This window comes from Lygodium microphyllum, chromosome 24 (genome assembly GCF_053477565.2).
Source record: "Lygodium microphyllum isolate KBCC chromosome 24, Lygodium_microphyllum_v1.1.10, whole genome shotgun sequence".
NCBI classification, from domain to species: domain Eukaryota; kingdom Viridiplantae; phylum Streptophyta; class Polypodiopsida; order Schizaeales; family Lygodiaceae; genus Lygodium; species Lygodium microphyllum.
The window spans coordinates 29927349-29949299 of record NC_141158.1 but is presented as its reverse complement, the minus strand read 5'-3'; the positions used below and the strand labels follow the sequence as shown (position 1 = coordinate 29949299).

At 41.8% G+C, this 21951-nt stretch overlaps 1 protein-coding gene across 3 annotated transcripts in view; it reads left to right on the top strand.

Annotated features, from left to right (window-relative positions):
- The first annotated feature begins 11249 nt into the window (after positions 1-11249).
- The window catches only part of ABC1 (ABC transporter 1), a 109601-nt gene continuing 98899 nt past the window's right edge, over positions 11250-21951 (top strand). For 2 of the 3 annotated variants that reach the window (XM_087665995.1, XM_087665994.1), the window contains exons 1-2: positions 11250-11934; positions 12954-13179. In XM_087665995.1, the coding sequence (XP_087522121.1) occupies positions 11258-11934; positions 12954-13179 (903 nt within the window). In that variant the 5' untranslated portion in view covers positions 11250-11257. Of the gene's footprint in view, positions 11935-12953; positions 13180-13310; positions 14684-21951 lie in introns of those variants that run through there. The other variant, XM_087665996.1, reaches the window with a different exon arrangement.

Sequence of the window (21951 nt, the reverse complement as noted above, 5' to 3'; positions counted from 1 at the left end):
TGGTTAGTCAAGATCTTGACACGCTCAATGGACTTGTCCTCAATGACTTCACAAATAAAGTGGTAATGCACCTCAATGTGCTTTATCTTCATATGGAAGACAATGAATTATTGGCCAATTGAATAGCACTCATAGAATTCGAATACAGTGCAGGCCTAACCAGTGAGCCTCCTTGCAAGCCTAAGTGGCTGTAATATACTTGACCTTGATAACCTCCAACAAAGGTGAAAACATAGCCAGAGGTGGAGTTCCTACTATCTGCACGTCCTGCATAATCAGAGTTAGTGTACCCCACAACTCCTACATGTTGTGGCCACCATAATATATGCACATAGCTGTTATGCCCTTCAGGTACCACATGATACCCTTCACAACATTCCAATGCCATCTGCTAGATGTAGTCGTATAGGGTCTCACAACTTTCACTGCAAATGCTATGTCAAGATGAGTGGCTATCATAGTATACATCAAATAGCCCACTACATATGCATAAGGAATCCTGGCCATCTCAACCCTCTGTGCATTTGACTACGGACAATCAACTTGACTAACCTTCACATGAGAAAGTAGAGGACAACCAATAGGCTTAACATCTTGCATATGAAACCGCTCAATGACTTCTTGGATATACTCCTTCTATGATAGATAAAGGATCCCCTTAGAGTGATTGCACGTGATACGTATCCCAAGAATATGAGAGGCCTATCCCATGTCCTTTATCTCAAAGCTCTTCTCTTGAGCTAAGTTTTCAAGGCATCCAGCTCATCATGAACTCTCCCCAACAATAAGCATATCATCCACATAGAGTACCAAAATCATAAGACTGCCATCACAAGCCTTCTTTGTGTATAAACATAGATCCATAACACTATGAATATATCCCTGTGAATGCATAAAAGCATCAAACTTGTGGTACCATTCCCTAGGTGTCTATTTAAGGCCATAAATACTCTTCTCAACTTACACACTAGGTGTTCCATGCCTTTTTTCTCAAAGCCCTTAAGTTACTACATATAAATCTCATTATACAAGTCCCCATGTAGAAAATCCATCTTTATATCTATTTGATAAAGGTCCACATCTAGTTAAGCAACCAATCTTTGTACCAAGTGTAGTATCATCATCTTGACCACAGGAGAAAAGACTTCATCAAAGTCAACACCATGTTTTTGCTTGAAACCCTTAGCTACCAATCTAGCTTTATAAGCAGGCTTAGGGCATCCAAGGATACTTTTCAACTTGTATACCCACTTGCATGGCAATGCCTTCTTGCCACTAAGCAAAGGAACCAAGTCTCATGTATGGTTAGTCTATAAGGAGTCAAACTCTGGTTGCATAGCCATGTCCCATGAGTGACTATCATCTCTATGCATGGCATCATCATAAGAGAGAGTCTCACTTGCATTTGTCACCATAATATAATCCATGGAGGGCATAAAGCACTCAAGGCTGTCATTGAGCTCCAGTAGAGTGTCTCAAAACAAGTTGATCCTACATAGCAGGTGGATCTTGGGCCATTGGAGCATCAATTGCTATAGGCTGTTTAGTTGGCTGTATGGGAGCATGAGGCTCCTCTTGAAAGATCGCCATGCATACCTCAACTACCTATAAGGCTAGCTATGCATCTTTTTCTCATGGAAAACTACATCATGGTTATGGATAACCCTGCGAGCTTGTGGATTCCATAGGTGATAGCCCATCTCACTTACATCCCCGTAACCAAGAAATATGCATTTCACAAACTTAGGATCTAGCTTATTATGCTTGTCCTTAGGAACATGGTAGAATGCCTCACAATCAAAGACACGCAAATGATCATGCATTTGATGGAGGTTTCCCAGTCCATACCTTCTCTGCAACTTGGCAATCAATAGTAGTGCAAGGAGACCAGTTAATCAAGTGTATGGCAGTAGTGACTACCTCAGTCCAAAAGTATTGTGGTAAGCCTACTTAGCTAAGCATACTCCAAACTCTCTCTCAAATCGTCATGTTCATGCGTTCGGCAATATCATTCTAGGGAGGGGTATAAAGGGCAATCAAATGATGCTTAATACCTCGCTCATCACAAAATTTCTCAAAATCTTTTGAGACATACTCACTCCCATTATCAGACCTTAGGCATTTTAGTCTATGCCCAAAATTGTTCTCAACAAGAGCAAGACAATGTTGAAAGGTAGACAAGAGATTTGATTTCTGCTTAATAGGATAAGCCCAGACCTTATGTGAGTAATCATTAATTAAGGTGGCAAAGTACTTCACACCACCTATGACTAGCAGGACATGGGACCAGATATATTTGAATGAACGAGAGTCAAACGCTTGCCCATGTGCTTCATGCTAGACTTCTTATGCGTACTATGTGTTTGCTTGCCATATAAACAATGATCACAAGACTCAAAACACTTTTAGTCTAGAGAAGAAACATATTGCAAACTAGTAAACATTTTCATTCCTTTCAAAGGCATGTTCCCAAGGCAACGATGCCAAAGAGATGCATGTGGAGCTGCAGCCATAGCTGAAACATGGTCAATTAACCTAAATACAAACAAGGGATAGAGGGTATTAGACTTAGCACCACATACAATAACAAGATTCCAATGAGTAATCTTCCATGAGGAATCATCAAAAGAGACAACATAACCTACATCATCCAAGAAGGTGCCAATAGAGATAAGGCTCTTCGTGAGAGCCTAGACATTATGTACATCATGAAGAGTGAATATGGTGCCTGAACCAAATTGGACATCACCAATACCAACTATCTCCAATGACAGGTCATTACCCGAATGGATAGATCCAATTATACTATGATAGGAGTGAAACCACCCTCTATGAGGGGTCACATGAAAGGAAATCCATGAATCTATCAACCAACACTAAGTATATAATGACAAAGCATCAATCAACTGTGAAGCATCCAAGAAAGAGGCTGCTAATATGAGATCATCAGACATATTAGGCTATGCCACATTAATCTCCTCAATCTTGATGTTAGACTTTGCTAGGCATAATATTGTGATCATCATTCTTTTCCTACACTTTACCCTTTCCCTTTTTCTTGTGCTTGTCTTTGCACATTTTATGGCATTGTGGCTAAATATGACGTACTTTTCCACAATGATGACAAGTAAGATTGGATTTATGGCCACGAGACTTATTGTGCAAGACCACATGTCCTAGACTAAGACCTTTGAGAGTCTTGACCATGGCCAGTTCTAGTCTATCGGCCTCTCACAAACAATGCATGTGATGTATATGAAGTATCTACATTCAATATATTCACATCTTTTGTCAAGAGGGCACTCTCAACATCTTGCAATTTCAAGCCATTCTTTAAGATATTAGCACATAGAATTGTATGGAAAGTGTTCTATGACTCAAGTAGAGTACCAAGAACAAATAAAGGATACAAAGAATCCTTGAACTCAATCTCATGTGAAGCTAGATGGCTAATGATGGAGTGAAAGTAATTCAATGACTCAAGTAGAGTACCAAGCAAAAATAAAGGATGCAAAGAATCCTTGAACTCAATCTCCTGTGAAGCTAGATGACTAATGATGGAGTGAAACTCGTTTAAATGTGTAGACATAGAAGTCTCTTCCATCATTTGAAGGTCCATTGACTGTTTCAACTAATACATTTGAGATGTAGGACTATACTTGTCATAAAGATTCTTAATCTATGTCCAAAGCTCATATGCAGTCTAATTTTCAATTACAACATTGTAATGAACCTACTTAGAGAGTGATAAAATGATTGTGGACTTGCATAGCTTATCCAATTCAGCCCAATCCTTGGCCCGAATGCTTTTGAGTTTAGCACTCTCATTTTTTGGTGGTCTAACCTACAATTTTTGCACTAAAACATGCCATATTAATGTTTTCCAATAACTATAGTTGGTCCCATCCAAATTATCAATATTGAAGATAGCACTATCATGAGAATCACCGACCATAATGAGACCAAGCAAGTGCATAGAAGGGAAAAATAGGCTTCTATAACTTCTTGCAAATTAGCCCCAAAACCACTACCAAATCAAGTAGTAAACAAGAAAGACTACCAAGGTAATGAGCTATCCACAAACTATAAGAAAAAAATTGTGAAGAGAAGGTGATTGCTCTCATAAATAGTGCAGTAAATTGCAATGATAGCATGTTGAAAATAGAGTACAACAGTAAGAAATCAAAGCCAAGTATGAGCTGTCACTAATAAAATGCAAACTCCAACTGCTAGGGAAAAACGTCATGAGTGAATATGCAACCAACACACTGAGAACTATCAAAGGTTAATGTGTTAGACTGAGATACATCCAATAGGCATAACCATCATGTATATAGTAGGTCTCATAGATAACGGAAGAGACTTGCCAAAGGCACAACTAACTAAGCAATGACAACAGAAGCTCAATACTACACATCCATGTAAGATTAATACATCATTGATTACAACAATGTGACAGAGATAGATGCACCCAAAACAAAATTCAGATTAGGCACAATAGGCATCGACTGCATACATATAGCATGAAGAGAGCATGTGCATGTCACACTTTGTCCCACTGTCTCATCGTGATAAGCTCAAGCTCAACTGTGTAAACCAAATGCTTTGTAGTACATCCAACTATCAAACGTGGCTCAATACATAAAGCCAAATAAATCATGAGGGAGATTAGATCTTTAAAATGTAGAAGTATTTCATATTCATGCATAGAAGCATTAAAACTCTTCTAATTTTCATCATTCAATCCATTTAGTACTACAGAAACCAAATCATCATCATTAATTGATGTACTAAGAGAGCCCAATGTATTCACAATCTCCTTGATTTTTAGCACATAGTCATTTATTAACACATTGTTTTTCTTTATGTTATTCAACTCATTCTTGAGGTGAATCTTCCATGCCTTTGTATTTATACTACACAACTTCTCTAATGTGTTCCATATTTCCTTTGCAATAGTTAGTTCCCATATGTGTCCAATCATCTAATCATGTTTTCATGTATAAAAAGTATGACCTTTTTGTCTTTCTCATTCCAATCATTCCATGTCTTTTGTTGATCTTCTATCGATTCTTTGGGGAGTATCGAATGTTTCTCATCTCCATTTACATATCCTCACAAGCCTTTACAAGTCAATAAACCCCTCATCTTGAACTTCTAAGGCTAATAATTACCCTCGTCTAGCATTAACATTATAGCTTCTCTCATCCAATTGTATGCAACATCAAAGTTACTTTTTTTATTTGAGTTTTGTGTAAATACACATTGCAAACTCTAATCCATAGTTTATTATGCCCAATAATTGTGCAAAAATCTGTACAATTTATATAACCATTAAAAAACTGCAACTTTTCCAAATTTGTAAAAATGCCATACCAAAATTGTGCCTGTACAAAAAAGAGGGCCAATGTCCTCAAATGGCCAAAATAATAGCAAGAAAGCCCTTACGTGCTTAGTTGCTGAGCTTAGTGTGCCTTCTCTACACTCACCAAATTTCATCTCAAATTGGGACAAAGTCTAATTGTACATGTAGCCCTACATCAAACAAAAGGCTTGGAAGAATTAGAACAAACTATTGTATCTATATGTGCTTGCCTTCTCATTGCAATTTGTGAAGCTTCCTTTTACTTGAGCTACTTTGATACCATGATAAAAGATAGGGGATATGTGCTACTTCAATATATTTGAATAGAGAAAATATCAATCTCTCCACCTTACCTTTCAACTTTTCTCTCTTATCTTAGAATATGGCATCCTAACAAATTGAATCTCACCTGCTCCAACTATTGGGTCTCCATAGAAAGTACCTCTAAACTGCCTTATTGAGTTTGAAAACTATGGCAATAAACATTGTAGTGACAAGTAGTAAGAACAACTATATTCCCCTTGTGAGAACTGATTATCTTTAACATATGTTATCCACTAGAAAACATCATATTCTCTTTTGAAGACTCCCTACATTGGGTAGGTAGCATGGGCTTTATTTTATCATTCGAATATATATTTACCTAATGTAATTTAAATATCTACTTCATACCATGGACTGATTTGTTCCATCTATAGCTTGGCAGTATTGAGTAGTTGCTATAACACCATATGCAAAAAAGAGGCCAATCAATTCTAACACATACAAACTTTTACAAAGACCTTCAATGCAATATTAACATTCTAAAAACTTGTTATGAACACTATCCTTAAGATATTATTAATAGCCACCTTACCAATTTTTGAAAACAAACATCATAGTCTTCCAAAGAGTGCATACATTGGGTAGATAGCGTACACATTATTATTGAATTATTACCATATGAGTATATCCTGAATCTAGGATAAATCAAGTCCATGGTGGTTGATAGATAAATCACAATTTGATACACGTATAACTTGACCAAATTGAGTAGAAGTTGTTGCACATAATTGTATTTAAGACATTAGCGCATCTATTGTGTTTAACATGATAAGAATTGATTATGAAAATCATCCTTAAGATGTTATAAAAAACAACCACCATATTGATTTTTTAAAACAAATTATATTGTCTTCCAAAGACTCAATATATTGGATAGACATCGTGTGCTTTATTTTATCATCTAAATGTCTATTAAATCTATAGAGATTTAAGTATATAGTTCATACCATGAATTGATCCCATTCACTTATAACTTGGCCATATCGTGTAGCTCCTATAACATTGTATGCATAAAGGAGGCCGATTTTTATGCAAATCATTTCTAATGTATATAAACTTCTATAAAGGACTTCAATGTAATTGTAGCCAGTACGAAAATATTGCAACAACATATGCTAGCTTATGGAATACATTAAAGCCAAGGTGTAGTTAAGGAATAGGATAACACAATACCACAACAAGATATGTGGCCATGACAATGAGACCAAGAGACATGACTTGAATAGTAAAAGCATTGTGGGAACGAGCATATTCCAAAAAAAAAAACCATAATAGTATATACCACAAACCTTTCATTAAAAAATAATACCTATCACCAATGTAGAGCCTTTGCACACAAGAGCACAAGGTCTACTAGATGTAAGCAAGGGTAAATTTGATTATGAAGAAAATGTCATTATAGCAATAGCAACATTGAACCTTAGCAGAAATAATGTGTCCATGGATCCAAGCTAGCATGTGTAGACTTCTATCATCCACCGTTCATCACATAAACTAGACTAGCAATAGCATTTGCAAGTTGAAATAATGTAGCACACCCTTTGTTCTCACCTTAGACCCTACTCTTCTCCAACTCTATTCTCTCTCTTTCTAATTGAGGTTGCTCTCTATTGAACTCCTTAGTGCTTAAGAACTCTTTTCTTTAATCTCGAAACGCTCTTGTTGTCATTCTCGACTGCCCTTTGTCTTCTCAAAGTGATCAATAAGTGCTTTGAAAGCATCCTCTAAGATAGTCACCATGGAGGCTATTTGACTTGCTTTGGAAGTATCCTCTAAGCTAGTCACATGGAAGGTATTTGACTTGATTTGCTCTTTAGCTTGCTAATTGTTCTCTCTATTGGTTGAGGAGCAAAAAAGATACTCTAAGTGTTCCCATCGACAATAAAAATAGCAACACTCTTAACTATTCCCACCAACAGTAGAAATAGCAACATCAGTATTGGGGGCCCCACTACCCCCACTAGGCTATGTGTCTTACTCACACTCACCTCTCCCTCGTCCTCATACACTAGCATCATGTTGTTTTCATCACCTAGAAAAAGAACCATCAACAATGAGAAATTGATCAGAAATGCTATCAAAAACTTATATACTGACAATTATAAAGTACCCAATGTGGGCTTGCCATTATTGACAAGCAATCTATGAGGATTCACCACACAAGACCATCCATACATTTCCTTTATTGCCTTAAGCATATCTTAGTAAAATGTTGTTTGTATCCTCTTTGCTCTCCTCTCTTTGATTCCCATTTGCCAATATGAATCTTGGCTAGATGGGATTACCCTTTTATAGTAAAAAATTGCATTTTAATATTTTAGGACTCGATTCCTAGGATTGAAACATTGAACCTTCAAACATGTAACAACCTTCTTTACGCACTGCTATGCAATGTACTCCCATATTTAATGCTTATGTTTTAGGTTTGAAGGAAGCCTCCTTGTCTTTAAGGCTTCTATAGTGTTGTTTAGAGATTGAGAAGTAGGGTTAGTGAAGGGTAAAGAAACATCTCTCTAGTAGGTAGCCTGATTTTAAGTAAGATAGATGAAACTCAAGGAGGGGATGAGATTTTTGGCAAGTATACGAAAGGAGGGATGATTGCAATAGAAATGATAATGGGAACTCATGATGGGAGTCTTCGGCACAGAAGCATATGAAGGGAAGAAGATTGCATGTAGAGATAAAGACAATGAAGCGAGGCTATCTTTTGTGGCCCTTCACCATACAACAAACTTAAATTACAAGAAATTGAAGATTAACTCACAAGTTGCAAGGGGAAGAAAATAGAAGAAGAGTGCACAACAACATATTAAGTACAATCCCCCTCCCATGCATGGGTGAGCACCTCCTTGTGTTTATACATTTGCATTATCTTTTTGTGCTTAAAATACATTGAAAAGGCATCCATTTTTGGGCTTATTGCTTTCTTTGCTTAAATGCCATGCTTTGACCTAATAAATTCTAACTCTTATCTACAAGTCTATTCTAAGGTTTACAAAGATAATTATCTAGGCCTTCAAGCATTGCACAAAGGTTATAACTAAATAAGTAAATTACATGTGTGCATAAGAATCTCATGTTAGAGAGCACCAAAAAATACAATAATTCTATGCTAAATAAAAGCCTTTTAAAAACTAATCATTGTGCATTAAAAGCATGCTCCACTTAAAATAATGATTTTTTACAACTCCATCTAATAATCTGCTCACCACAACACAAAACACATTAGTTCCCTACCATCTATCGAGTAGGTTGATGTGACCAACACTAGGCACGGTACCTCATGTAACAAGTTGCTATCATGCAATAAATAGATAATGAAAATTCACAAACATAAATGAATAAAAATCATAATATTTTTATATCAATTATTGTAACATTACATAAATAGACAAATAAAAGTGTACAAAAATAAATTTAAGAAAATCTTATTTTCATAGCAATTATCATAACACTATCCATCCAAGTCAAGGGGATACATGAATTTGATAAGTCATTAGGGCATTGCAAGTTCAAGTCTCTAGACATTGCTAGAAGCTAAATGATTGAGCAATCAATTATGCTGTCTTCTATGAGTGGGGGTGCGACATACAAAAATAGAAGTGCAAGTGGTATGCAAGGGTGGAGCAAAACAAAGAAAACTACAGGGGGCAAAAAGAAGTCTCACTTCTGTATAGAAAGAAACATGAATACACCTGTCTATAGCATGATGACAAATGTAGCATGAAGAAGGGAAGATGGACATAGCTTGAGACACTCCTAAAAGAAGGAAGACAAACATGGTAGCACAATATATGCTATTGGAAGCCAAATGAAGGACTAAACCAATAGATCAAAGCTTTGTATGTAAGTCTACCAGAGCATATGAAAGCAAAAGCAAGAGTGGCATAGATTGTGTGCTCATAAACATAGTAGAGTAGAGTAGTTTATTATCGTCCACGGACGGCCAAATTATGACCCATGGGACCTTTCCAGATATACAATGATTCTCCTCCCCCATGGTAGGAAAGGGTAGCTACGGTAAAAGAACGATCTATGTAGCGTGGTTCTCTCGAAAGTATAACATGCAGGTGATGAGAGCCCCTAACGTCGACATAGGAGTAGTGGTCAGAAACTGGTGAAGTGGCCCTTGTAAAGGGATATCAAAGTCAGCCCGTATGTGTGCATATGCTGGGCCTGTCATAATCATGTGCTCCTTTGATTCTACACTCTGTAGTCCACACAGCTTGCATAACCTTGTCTCTCTTGCATGTCCACTCCATGCACATGTCTGGATCAATAAAGTGTGTGATCAAGTTCAAAGCCGTGCAATACTCCGTCTAAATACCACTGAGAGCAAGTTGGCTATGTATGGCTGTGTGTGTGCCTTTGCCTACATGTAGGATTCCCAACATGAAGGATAGATATGCATATTGTAATAAGCAAGTTTGCCATTTTTCTCCCTTGCTTTGATGTTTTGCTTGATATGCTTGTAAGTGGTCTGATTGAAATGTGTCCATGCATATATCTTCGGATGCCATATCCATATATCTATCCACTCCCCATCCTTTAAACCATTTTCACATATCTAGCACCCATCCTATTGAAAGCACTTTACTTTTCCATGTTTTTTGTAGGCCTGTGTTAGCATCCCATGCCCATTTGGGGAGCCTCCTGTCATCCATTTGACGCACTTGGGTGGCATATCTCAGTACTCGGATCATAGCATGTACCTCAATTGGCCGATGACCAGTTTCCCAAAGCATGAGTACATATGGTCTGGTGCTTTTGATGCCCAAATGTCTATGAATAAAACCTTTTTGCAGCTTCTCAATGTCGTTCCATGCAGATGAGGAGATGCTCCCTCCCCACAGTTCCACTCCATATAATACCATTTGTAGAACATATGCATAAAAAATCATACAGTGTATAATAGTGGCAAGAAGGAAGATGAACACAATTTCAGATGCTCCTAGAAGAAGCATGGCAACAGGGGACATGTCGGTGAAGCCAAATGAAGGATCAAACCATTAGATCAAAGCTTAATGAGTGGGTCTGTAGTAGGTAAAGCAAAAGCACGAGCGGCATGTGTTTTGTGTGCAAGGGTGCAATGAAGGGAGCGAAATCATAAACCGCGGGCGGAAAGAGAAAATACTCACCTATGTACGTAGGTGACAAGAGAAGGAGCTTGAATGAGCCCACCAACACCAATGCGAAGAAAGGGGGAGAATAAAAAAGAAGAATGAAATAGATTACAATAAATGATGTGCCAGGGCCTAGTGGGTTTCAAATGGGAAAGTAGAGGTGAGCCACAACTCCATGGGCACTTGCCATTTGCACGACCGGATTCCCGCATACTTCGCATCCATGCTGCCACTACACCCTAATGGGAAGTTGGGAAGAGAACCAAAAGCGAACTAGCCTCTAGGATTGGAAAAATTCAAGTTGGAAGGTGTCACGTACTGACGTAATAGAAACGTGGCATACAGCAAAAGACGTAACGTGGCAGCAGCCGAATGGTGCCTTTTTCGTTTCTTAATTTCAAAACCATTTGGTTTTTGATTACTCGTTTTGTTTTTGCGGGTGGCGATGGAGTCGCGGATGCAGGATCTGGCGAGGACGGTGGCGGGGTTGGTGCTGGTGGCCAGGGAGGCCGCGCGCGCCACCAGCGCCATCGCCCGCCTTCGCTCGGGCGACCTCCCTGGCCTCGCCTCCTCCCTCCTCAACACCGCCACCGACATCGCCGGCCTCACGCGCGGCCGCCCCCATCACCTTCGCCCCGGCACCCCTGCCTCCCCTCACACACCCCCGCAGGGCATAACATCCCATCCCGAAACCCTAACTCAACGTACAGAAGATAATGGCGATTCGCAGACCATACATATCCCCGGCAGCCCCAATAGAGATCAAAATTACAGAGCTGCCATGCTCCCAATGACACCAGCAGATGCCCCACCACAACATGCCATTGATGCTGCCCTCGAGCATCAATCCTCATCCTCACCTGACACATTTCCTCTTGAGCAAGGGAGCTTTGCAGGAGATGCTTGGCGCGGAACATCAACCTCTGGACAATCAACCTCAGTTTCAGCTGCAGCCACCTCAGTGCATGATTTTAAGCCGGCCATTTTAGCAAATGGAAATGCGAGTGGGAAAACTGGAGTTCTATCAGATTCTGGTACAAGCCAGAAGGCATACCCAGTGCAGCGGAGGCGCAAGCCTCGAGAAAGACGAGTTCCTGCTACCCCTTTTGGAAGGGCATTTGGGTACAATGTTTCTCCTCCATCATTGTTCGGTTCCGTCTTCGATTAAGAATCTCCAGTTAGACGTTGTTCTTGTTTGCACACGCAAATGGAAAGATGCGCTGTTCTATTTGCGTAATTTTTCAGTTAGTAGGTAAACATACTGATCAGGAAAAGCTATTCTCATGAAGAGCTACGCTCATGAAGGGCTATGCTCGTGGGCTACCTGGTTCAGTGATGTGCAGCATGTCTTCGAGACTCTTGGATCAGTTGGTCCAGTCAGTGCTTGGGTACAGATCTCAACGTACGAGGATCTCTTTACTTCAGTGATGAGGAAAAGTGGATTGCAAGCCCCTTTGAATGTGTGACACAAATGAAGATATGCTATGAAAGTTACAATCTCGTTGTGGTCTTCTTCAATGAGCCTTCTAACTTCTAGCCAATGATTCTGCAGCTATATATAATTTCACATCATAGCTGCGGGATCATTGGCTGGCATGTGCCTCTTGAGTATGGGTTCTTTCTTTGATCAATGCGGTTGTTTATCTTGTCAGTGCATCATTACAGGCAATGGGAACATGTAGTTGTGACCATTCAGCACTGTTCATACGTGGGCTGCTTTTACCATCCCCGGTTGGGCATAACCACATAATCTGGAAATTTGAGACAAATTTATACTGGTAATGGGTATACTTTGAGAAACCCGAAGCTTTAGTCTGCCGTTTTAGTCAGTTGTGAAAGTCCTGCTGTATCATGCACCCTTGCCTTTATCATGGTCAGTAACCTCGATGTTGTGTATTTTATTTGCTAGTCAGCCATGCCATATGCATTCTTAGAGCTTAAGAGCCTACTTTCTGCTTAATACACATGCTGATAGACTTGTTCAGCTCTGTTCTGGGTCCTTTCCAGGTGGTTATTACCATCTGATCAGTATTGCGATCTACAAGTCTGTTAGGCTGGAGGTGAATCTGTGGTTATGTACTTAGTGCATAAACATTGCCATTCCAAATGATTACGACCTCACGATTTCCAACATTTTCCAGGTTTGCAAGGTTAGGAGCTGGGCTTGCACTTGGGACACTACAAGAGTCAGCCAAGAGATTATGGGGAGGCCAAAGTGCAGCAGATGGAGTACAGTTTGCACTGTCACCATTTCTAACAGAACAGAATGCGGAGAGGCTGGCCTTGGCTCTTTGTAGAATGCGAGGTGCTGCATTAAAGCTTGGTCAGATGCTGAGCATTCAGGATGAATCACTCTTACCTCCACAGGTAACTCTTTTTTGGATGTTTAAACCTTTTGTTGTAATGAGGATTCTTGAAATTGAGAGAGAGAGAGAGAGAGAGAGAGAGAGAGAGAGAGAGAGAGACTCACTCAGTCTATTCGCTTCATGCTATGGAAGAAGGACTCATTGCATGCAGGTATTTCCTGGATTTCTTGGTCGCATGCTTGCACCCCTAAACGCATGGGTGGCGGAGCTATTTTAGATGCCCAAACTCACATGCAGGCTCTCCGTTGGTCTCTCTTCCGCACCATGTGCTCGGATAATCACCCATGGGTCGATATAGCCCGTTATTTCCTTGAGAGCCATGGGCTTCAACATGGCAATACCCAAATCCGGACTTCTTGGTGGCATGTTCTTAATGCTGAGTCGAGGTTCTCCAGTTCTTCTTCGTCGCTGCTCAATCATTTGGTATGTTCCTGGAAACGGGTCCTTCTAAAGGCTCAGTGGCATCCAGCGGAGGATCGCTTGGCTACGAATTCTTTTCAATTGGAATTATTGGCGGTCTCGCGTTTACTTGCATGGGAAGGCAAAAATGAGCTTAGACCACAATTCAACCGGATGGCTCGTTTGGGCTTGTCTTCGGTCGCGGATGCCACCCTTGCTAGTCGTAATGTGCTTATATCTTTTCGTACAGCCAGGAGGCTTTACAGGATTCCGCGGGGATATAGGCCTTTATGGGAACAGCTTTTGCGGATGCTCCAGAGCAGACAACCCTTTCCTGCCCTTGCTTCAGATCATCCCTGGCAGGATTGGGACCTACAAGGCCGGCTGTCTTTAAGCAAAGCTTCTGTAATCAAGTTTATCATATTCTGATCAAAGATCAACAATGGTTAGTTACCAAAGCCAATGCTTTATGGGGCTTACGAAAATCCCGGTCCTGGTGGAGGGCAACTGTGATGGAGGGCTGGTTGAACAAGACCCCCTTCAAATGTAAAGTATTTCTTTGGAGAGTGATGATTGGTGGTCTTCCGCTTGCGTCGGCTCTTTCCAAGCGACGAATCTCCAATGGCAACTGTTTCTTTTGCACCACTACGGTGGAATCAGCCCGCCACAGATTTATTTCTTGCCCTGTCGCAAAAAAAGTCTGGTTCTTTTTGTCGGCTATTTGGCAAGGAGCGGTTGGATTCACCCTGCGCCCCTTTGATTGGGTTTTCGGGCAGCCCAAATACCCCACTCCTGCACAGCCACATATGAAACTCATGTATCATTTTCTTCGATATTGGGGCTGTTGGCATAACTGGACCATTAGGAATGCTTTTCTTTTTGACTCCGCCTATAATGTTCAGCGACATATTGCGAGGCTTAAGGGCCTTTTGTATTGGCAGTTGGATCTTCTTCGGCATTCTGATTTGCTCTCTAGGGAAGACTTCCGTCCCTGGCTTATGGCAATTTCATCTGCCCCCTTGCCATAACTTTGTAACTTGTAGCACTTAGCCCCTCTTCACATGATGGCCTGGATTGGCGTCATGCATCTTGTAATCAAGTTATCTTGTACTTTTTTCCGTAATTAATACAATTACCTTTTACGAAAAAAAAGAGAGAGAGAGAGAGAGAGAGAGAGAGAGAGAGAGAGAGAGAGAGAGAGAGAGAGAGAGTTATATTAACGTCTACAAGAGGCCAAGTTGGCCTATGAGACCAAAAGGTTACATACAAAATGTTTGGGAAGTTTTTCAAGTCCCAGTAAAGCTACTATCTAGTGTTATGGTGAACTAGGTGAGTAGGTACAAAATGGTATATAGACTTGATACAATCTAGATGCACTTCAAGTGCAGTGTGGATAGTGGAACTACTCGTGGAGCGTGGTCATCTTAAGATGCCCTGCATGGGCCTGTGTAGCATGGAGAGGCTAAAGCGGCGGGGTATGGGTCCCTGGTGGTGCTGTAGTATCCGTTGTATTTGTAGGTGATGTCTCCTGCGGGGGCGTGGGCGTGCTAGGTGTGGGCGGCGAGCTTTGCCTCTCTGTAGCTTTATCCAAGGCGACTCCTTGGGGTGGGGCCATTGGTTGGTTGGTTGCAGTCCTTGTAAGGGAAAAGCCAGGTTTTCCAAAATGGGAATAGAAGTTTCTGAGCATCTAGAAACTCCAAATACATTTTGGGATGGCCTTTTTTTTTTCCTTTGAGCTTCTATCTCAGTTTTAAGCTTTCTTGTTCTACGGGATTGGGGATGGGGAGGGCCTACAAATTCTACATGGTCCATGTATTGATGAGACTGCCTTTTGGTGCTATGACTATGCATCTATTTTGGTTCCTGGCCATATGGTTGCATAGCATTTGGATGTATAGTCTTGTCTGTATTGCATGGTTGTGTGCTCGGGATCTATGGGTTCCCAGCCATATCGTTGCACAACATCTTTGCGTACAATCTTGTACATATTGCATGGTTGTGTGCTCAAGATCTATGGGTTCCTACTTTGCATTTCTGGCATTTACGAGCCGTGGTTTATTGGAGGTGTTTGGACATTTTCATTGTTTTGGTCATCCTAACCCATGTATGCAGGCACTTTTCTGGAAGCTGCAGGAAACACGGTCAATTTGCTTTACATCTGTGGCATGTGGACATGGAGTCGCAGGCATCTGTCTATCCTCTTCTTGGGAGAAGGATATTGTCAGAGTGCAACAAACGTGGACGCACATGACTGCAGTGAAAGAAAGAAGTGAACATGGAGAGAGAGAGAGAGAGTATCAGGCGTCCATGGGCATGTGGCCTGTGTGCGAGGAATAGTCTTATGGCAAATCTCCTCTATGATGTCAGCGGACCTGGTTCTTTCGGATACTGTTGCTCCCTTGATGGAGATTGTTCGCTTCACTCCAACTACTCCTGTGTGATCTGATAGTTCTGTTCATGTAATAGGTTGTTTTGTGAGAGTGAGTGTGTGTGTGTGTGAGAGAGAGAGTTTCTCGGATGACTTGATGGTTTGATGTAACAAAAAGTAAGAGATACACAGTGAGAATGTTGACTTGATGGTCTGATGTAAATATTTACTACTTAATTCAATTATCTTCACGAGGGGGCGCGCTGAGCGATGGCGGACTTGTGGACGTGTTTACCTACCAATGGACGTGCTTCCTTTGACCATCAGATGGGCATTTCTACCTTGCATGCTGCCTGAGCTCTTTTTCTAACCTGTGTAGGGTCCGTTCTGCTCTGCGCCCTGCCCTGCCTGCGAACAGCCGTCAACCTGCACTGCGAACAACCATTGACCTGGTCTGTGATCTGACGTGCGTCCTTCCTTCCTGTGGTGCCCTGCTTTGCGACTAACGCCATCGACTTCTGCCTGTTGTTAAACGGGTAAACCCTATTCGTCCTACAGCTTTGCATCTTCTGCGTCTCCACAGGCTTGCGCCTTGGATCAGCAGCGTTGCTGTCTGAGGAGGGTCACGTGCAGTCTTCTTGGTCCCCCCCTTTTCTGATATGTAGTGGGTCACGCCTACTCGCCCTGTTAAAAGCCCTGTAAATCGACCTGCTCCTGCGTTCCTTGTACATACTCTCTTCTACTCGACCTACAAATTTGGTATCCCTTCTGCCGGTGGCGTTTGCGTGAATGACTGAAGGAGAGAGAACTCCTTTTGCACTTACTATTCCTGTGCAGAGTGTTTCCACGCAAGGCCTGCAGAAGTCACTTCGAGCCTAGATCTGGTGGGACATAGCTTGTTAGTGTACAATGACACGTCTTGTGATCACCATCTATTTCTATAATGGCGAATCTGTAGGAATCCAATGGCATCGATATGGCCTTTCTCGATTAGCAGATTGGGCAAGGGAATGACAAAGACTTCGTCGATCTGGATGGTGATTCCTCGGCTGATGAACTCGGGCCGTTGCAGGAAAGCGAAGAGATGGGCAAACGCCATAGGATGTCGGTTGAAGAACCGATCTTGGGCTTGAATTCGTCCCAGCCAGAGGTTCATGTTTCCTGTTCACAGCCCGATGGTTCTTTACAGTTTATGTTGGTCACTGCCCATCATTTTATGTCAGATTATGTCCATTGTAATGAGGATAAAGCTAATGCACTACTGGATGGGGAACAAGTAGTTGCAGTCATGGAAACCGACCTGGTTTTACAACAGATAGCTGCTTTCCATGAGAGGGCAGCCATATTTTATTTCATTGGAAGGACTCCTTTTATCACCTGAATTCATGCTTGGCTACAGTCTATGCTTGCCAGTTTTGAACAATGCTCCCAAGATGTTTCGGGGCATATGCAGGTCCCCATGGTGGAAGAGATATATGATGGCCCGAAGGGGTTCTTTGAGGTATTTTTCGTTCTACAGAAGTACGGGCTCTTATTATGCAACACATTTCTCTGTTTATGGATGGGCAATTAGTTCATGTGGTCCCTTGGAGACCCATGGCCGAGTTTCAAGAGGTGCTGAGACGAGCATGTCCTGTTTGGCTTGAGGTGGTGGATTTCCGTGCCCATCTCTAGAGATTCCTCCCTCTGGTTTTGAGATCCATTGGGGAGGTTTTGGTAGAACCTCGGTTGGCTTCCTGCAATCGGAATAGGGTATGTATGCTTTGGAATACAGGGAAACCTCGCCCGACGAAGATTCGCTTTGAGGTTCCAGGCTTACAAACATTGGTATATGAGCTGAAATGGGGTACTTTTGCAGGACACTTTTTCCAATGTGGCCAGTTAGGCCATTTCATTTTGGAATGCAACAAAAATATGGAGGTAGGGCAATGCCCCATGGACCCAGATATGGAAATGCAAGACCATCTCCCTTAGGAGAAGTTTCAAAAGCTCGAGGCTGATCATGAGCAGCTTTCCCAACATGGCCGTGATGATGGCCAGAAGGTTGTTTTCCATGGCGGTGGGGAGCGTGCTTTGCTTGCAGATGGGCGGAATTTGCCTCTTCAGGAGGATTCCTGGGTTACTGTGGTTCGTCGCAATGCAAGAAAGGATTCTTGCCCCATTCCTGCCCATCTTCTGCCGCCCCCTATTACTCAAACCTTTCAACGTAGAGGAAAGGGGTTTTATATGAAACCCTAATCTTCGCGTACTTCGGCAGTAGAAGATAAAAGGCCTTCTGATTTTGCCTTGCGATTCGATGCGCGTGGGAGGCTTGTGCCTCCTCGGGATGGTTTCCACTCCCAGCACTAGCACTTCCCTTCCCATGCTTCCATTGCCGGTTTACAGAAGGCAGATCTTGTTGATGTTATTCGAGGTAAAATGGAGAGATTCCAGGCTGCCAAAGCTATTGATGTGAACGGGAAAGGAAAAGCGGCAGTTCAGTAGTTTTTTTCAATTGTGATTCATCATGAAAATTGCTGTGTGGAATGTGAAAGGCATTTCTTCGGGCAAAAAACAGTATCGGTTGTGGAAAGTGGTGCTAGCTGGAAAATGGGATGTTTTCTATGCTGCGGAGCATAAACAGCAGGCTTTGGTTGGATCTTCATATGTATATAAGGATTATGTAGTTTTTTTTAGTGGTCGTCCTCCGCACAGATCGGGAGTTATGTTGGCTGTCAAATCCTTCCTACAACCATCGTTGGTCTCTCAAGGCCCACGTGGCCGATTTTTGATTCTTGAAATAATTTTTGAGGGTGAGGTTTTGTGGATGGTAGGCGTGTATGCTCCTTCTAATGTAAGGGAACGTCGTTAGCTTTGGGAAGACCTGCATTGCGTTGCCATGGCTCGTCCAAGCTTTGTTATGGGGGACTTTAATGCATGTGTTTTTGTAGAGCAGTCGACCTCTCCGCATTTGGTTATGGATGGTCTTGAGCGACAGGCTTGGGACGCTCTTGCAGCGGCATCTTTGAAACAGGACATGTGGTCCTGGATGTATTCATCACAAGCTGGATACACTTATCGTTCTTGTTAGCATCCAAACACTTGGGCCCAATTGGATAGGATATACATTTGTCAAAGTGACTCTTTTCTTCCTGCAATCATCGATATGCGGATGGAAAAACCACATGTTTTGTCAGATCATTACCCTTTGGTCTTGGAAATGAGCCACATACCTGTTCATGCATTTAAGGCTCTCCTTGCCCACCTCCCTCTTTGGTTTAATCAATCTTTTTTGCAGCATAATCAGTTTTTGGGAGGTGTTCAGCAACTGATAGCCTCATAGCCTCTTTTAGCTCTAGGGTCCTCTCTACAGGGATGGAAGCATGGGCGGTTTTTAGGGATAATTTGTGAGTGTTATCCAGACAATATGGTATTCAGCATGCTTCCTTGTTTCGAGCTGAATTGCAGCATGCTCAATCCTTGTTAGCTCATTCCTTGTCTCTGTGTCAGACTGGGGACTCTAACAATGACTTGCTCACATGCATTGAATGGCTGAAAGGTAGGGTCTAGTCTCTGAAGCTTTACATGACAACAACTGTCAAACTCATCAAATTTTTGCTCGTCTACATCAGAAATATGCCCAGGAAAATATTGTGCGCTTAAAAGATGGTCAGGGTGATATGGTGACTGATCCTACCTCCATTATTCAGATTACTGTTGACTTTTACAGGGCCTTGTTGGGTTCGCAAGAGATTCTTTCCGATGCTGTTCGCTCAGCTCGAACATATATTTGTGACCTGGTTAGTAATCAGGTCAAACCAGAATGGGTGAATCTAATGGAGGTTGATAATTCTGAAGATGAAGTGGAAGAGGTGTTGTCTCACTTGCCTAGAAGGAAAAGTCTAGGATGGGATGGGCTTCCTAATGAGCTGTTTTCAGCCCATGTGCAACAGCTTAAGGACCCATTAACACGCTTGTGTCGGCAGGTGTGGGACTCTGGTATGATGCCTATGGATTGGAAGAAAGCTGTCATTAGATTGTTGCCCAAGGTTCCCTCTCCGACCTCTTTGAAACAATGGAGACCTATTTTTGTTATGGGATCGTTATATAAAATCTTCTCTAAAATTATGGCCAACAGATTGCAAAAAGTTTTTCCGCTCCTCATTCATCCACGACAATACGGTTTTATTAAAGGTTGGAATATTATGCACAACATTTTGAATGTTCAGCTTCGAATTGACTATGCCAAAGCTTCTAGCCAGCAGGTTGTTATGCTTCAGCTGGATATTGAGAAGGCTTTTGATCATGTCAGCTGGTCTTTCTTGCGGCAATTAATGTCTACAATGGGTTTTGGGCCCCGTATGATTTCTCTAGTTGATACTATCAGTCAGTGTGCTGTGGCCCATATTGCTCTTAATGGAGGGATTACTGAGGAAATTGCCTTATCCCAGTCCCTTCGCCAAGGCTGTCCTCTTAGCCCTTTGCTGTTTGCTTTGGTTACTCACCCCATGCTCTCATTACTGCATAAGTTGGCAGCTCAAGGTGAGATAGTTGGCTTAACTCTTCCTGGCGGTGACTAGCTTGTGGGTCAATCTTTGGCGGATGATTCTTTTATGTTCCTTAAGGTGGATGGTATTAATGTTAATCGGCAACGGTGGCCTGGAATCTTTTTGCTTTGGCATCGGGTGTTCACATTAATACTCAGAAATCTATCCTTCTCTCCTGTACGGAGAATGATCTGCAGGCCTTGGGCTGGAATGGAATTACGATCACAAGGGGCAATATAACCAGACACTTGGGATATCCTATTGGTGTGGAGGTTGCTCCCCGAGCCTTGCTAGATTCGATGGCCTCCCAAATTCATGACAGGTTCATGTACTGGAAATCCGAGAGTTGGCCAATACATGTTAGACTAAAAGTGGCTCAATGTATAATGATCAGTATGATCTCATTCTTTCTGCCACTACTTCCTTGGATAAAGAAGTCCATTTTGGATTTGGTCCAGCCTATCAGATTTATGCTCTGGCAAAAGAAAGGCAATCGTTTGGGACAGGTATGGATCTCTTGGCAACATGTGACCACTCCGAAAAGGATGGGGGATGCAGCTTTGTTGGATGTCAATTTGCATATGGCCGCTTTGAGGCTTTCCTTGTTGCAGAGTCTATGTACTTAGTGTCATCCTTGGTCAGACATTGCTAAATTCTTCATAGAAAAGATTGGCATCTCCCATGGTAGCACGGTTATTCATGCTTCCTGGTGGCATGTGCTTAATTCTATGAGGCCTTTAAAGGTTTCCCAGTCTTTTCTTCTTTCTCATTTGATACCTTCCTGGCAGGAGATGCTTCGTTTTGCACTTTGGCGTCCCTCGGATATTCATAAAGATGAAAATTCGCTACAAGGAGAAATACTGGCTTGCTCAGGGTTATTGGATTGGCCACAAAAAGATTTGCAACGTGACAAGTTCAATCGGATGGCTAGGTTGGGGTTGAAGACAGTCAGTGATGGTGTTATTCCTAGGCAGGCCCGTCTTTATTCCTTTAGGCGTATTCGTCAATACTTTCGGGTGCCTCGTGGATACAGGGACATTTGATCGTCTATACAGGACAGTCTTCAGAGGTTTTTTCCTTTGCCTGTATTACAACCATTGGATCCTTGGCGTGATTGGATGTTTGTGCTTCTTGATGATTTTGGGAAAAGGTCAGCGCTGCATGAGCTTCATATTATTAGTAGTCATATCATTTCATTTATTCACTGTGTTCATTGTCTCTGAGTTACTCTAACCCTAACCCTAACTGTGTTCTTTTTATCAGCCTGTGCTTTGTCGTACGATTTCTGTTTATATTTCAGTGTCAGGGTATTTTTCTTTACAAGGGGCACCAATTTTGGGGCCAACAGGCTATCCATTGTCTAAGATTAAAGTGGTAACGTTTGCATTTTCAGTTTATGTGAATTTTATGCTTGTTTTAATTACCTATTAAATCAAGTTAGTACCACCCTATCCGAGGAGAAAGGTTAGTTTCAAGGTTC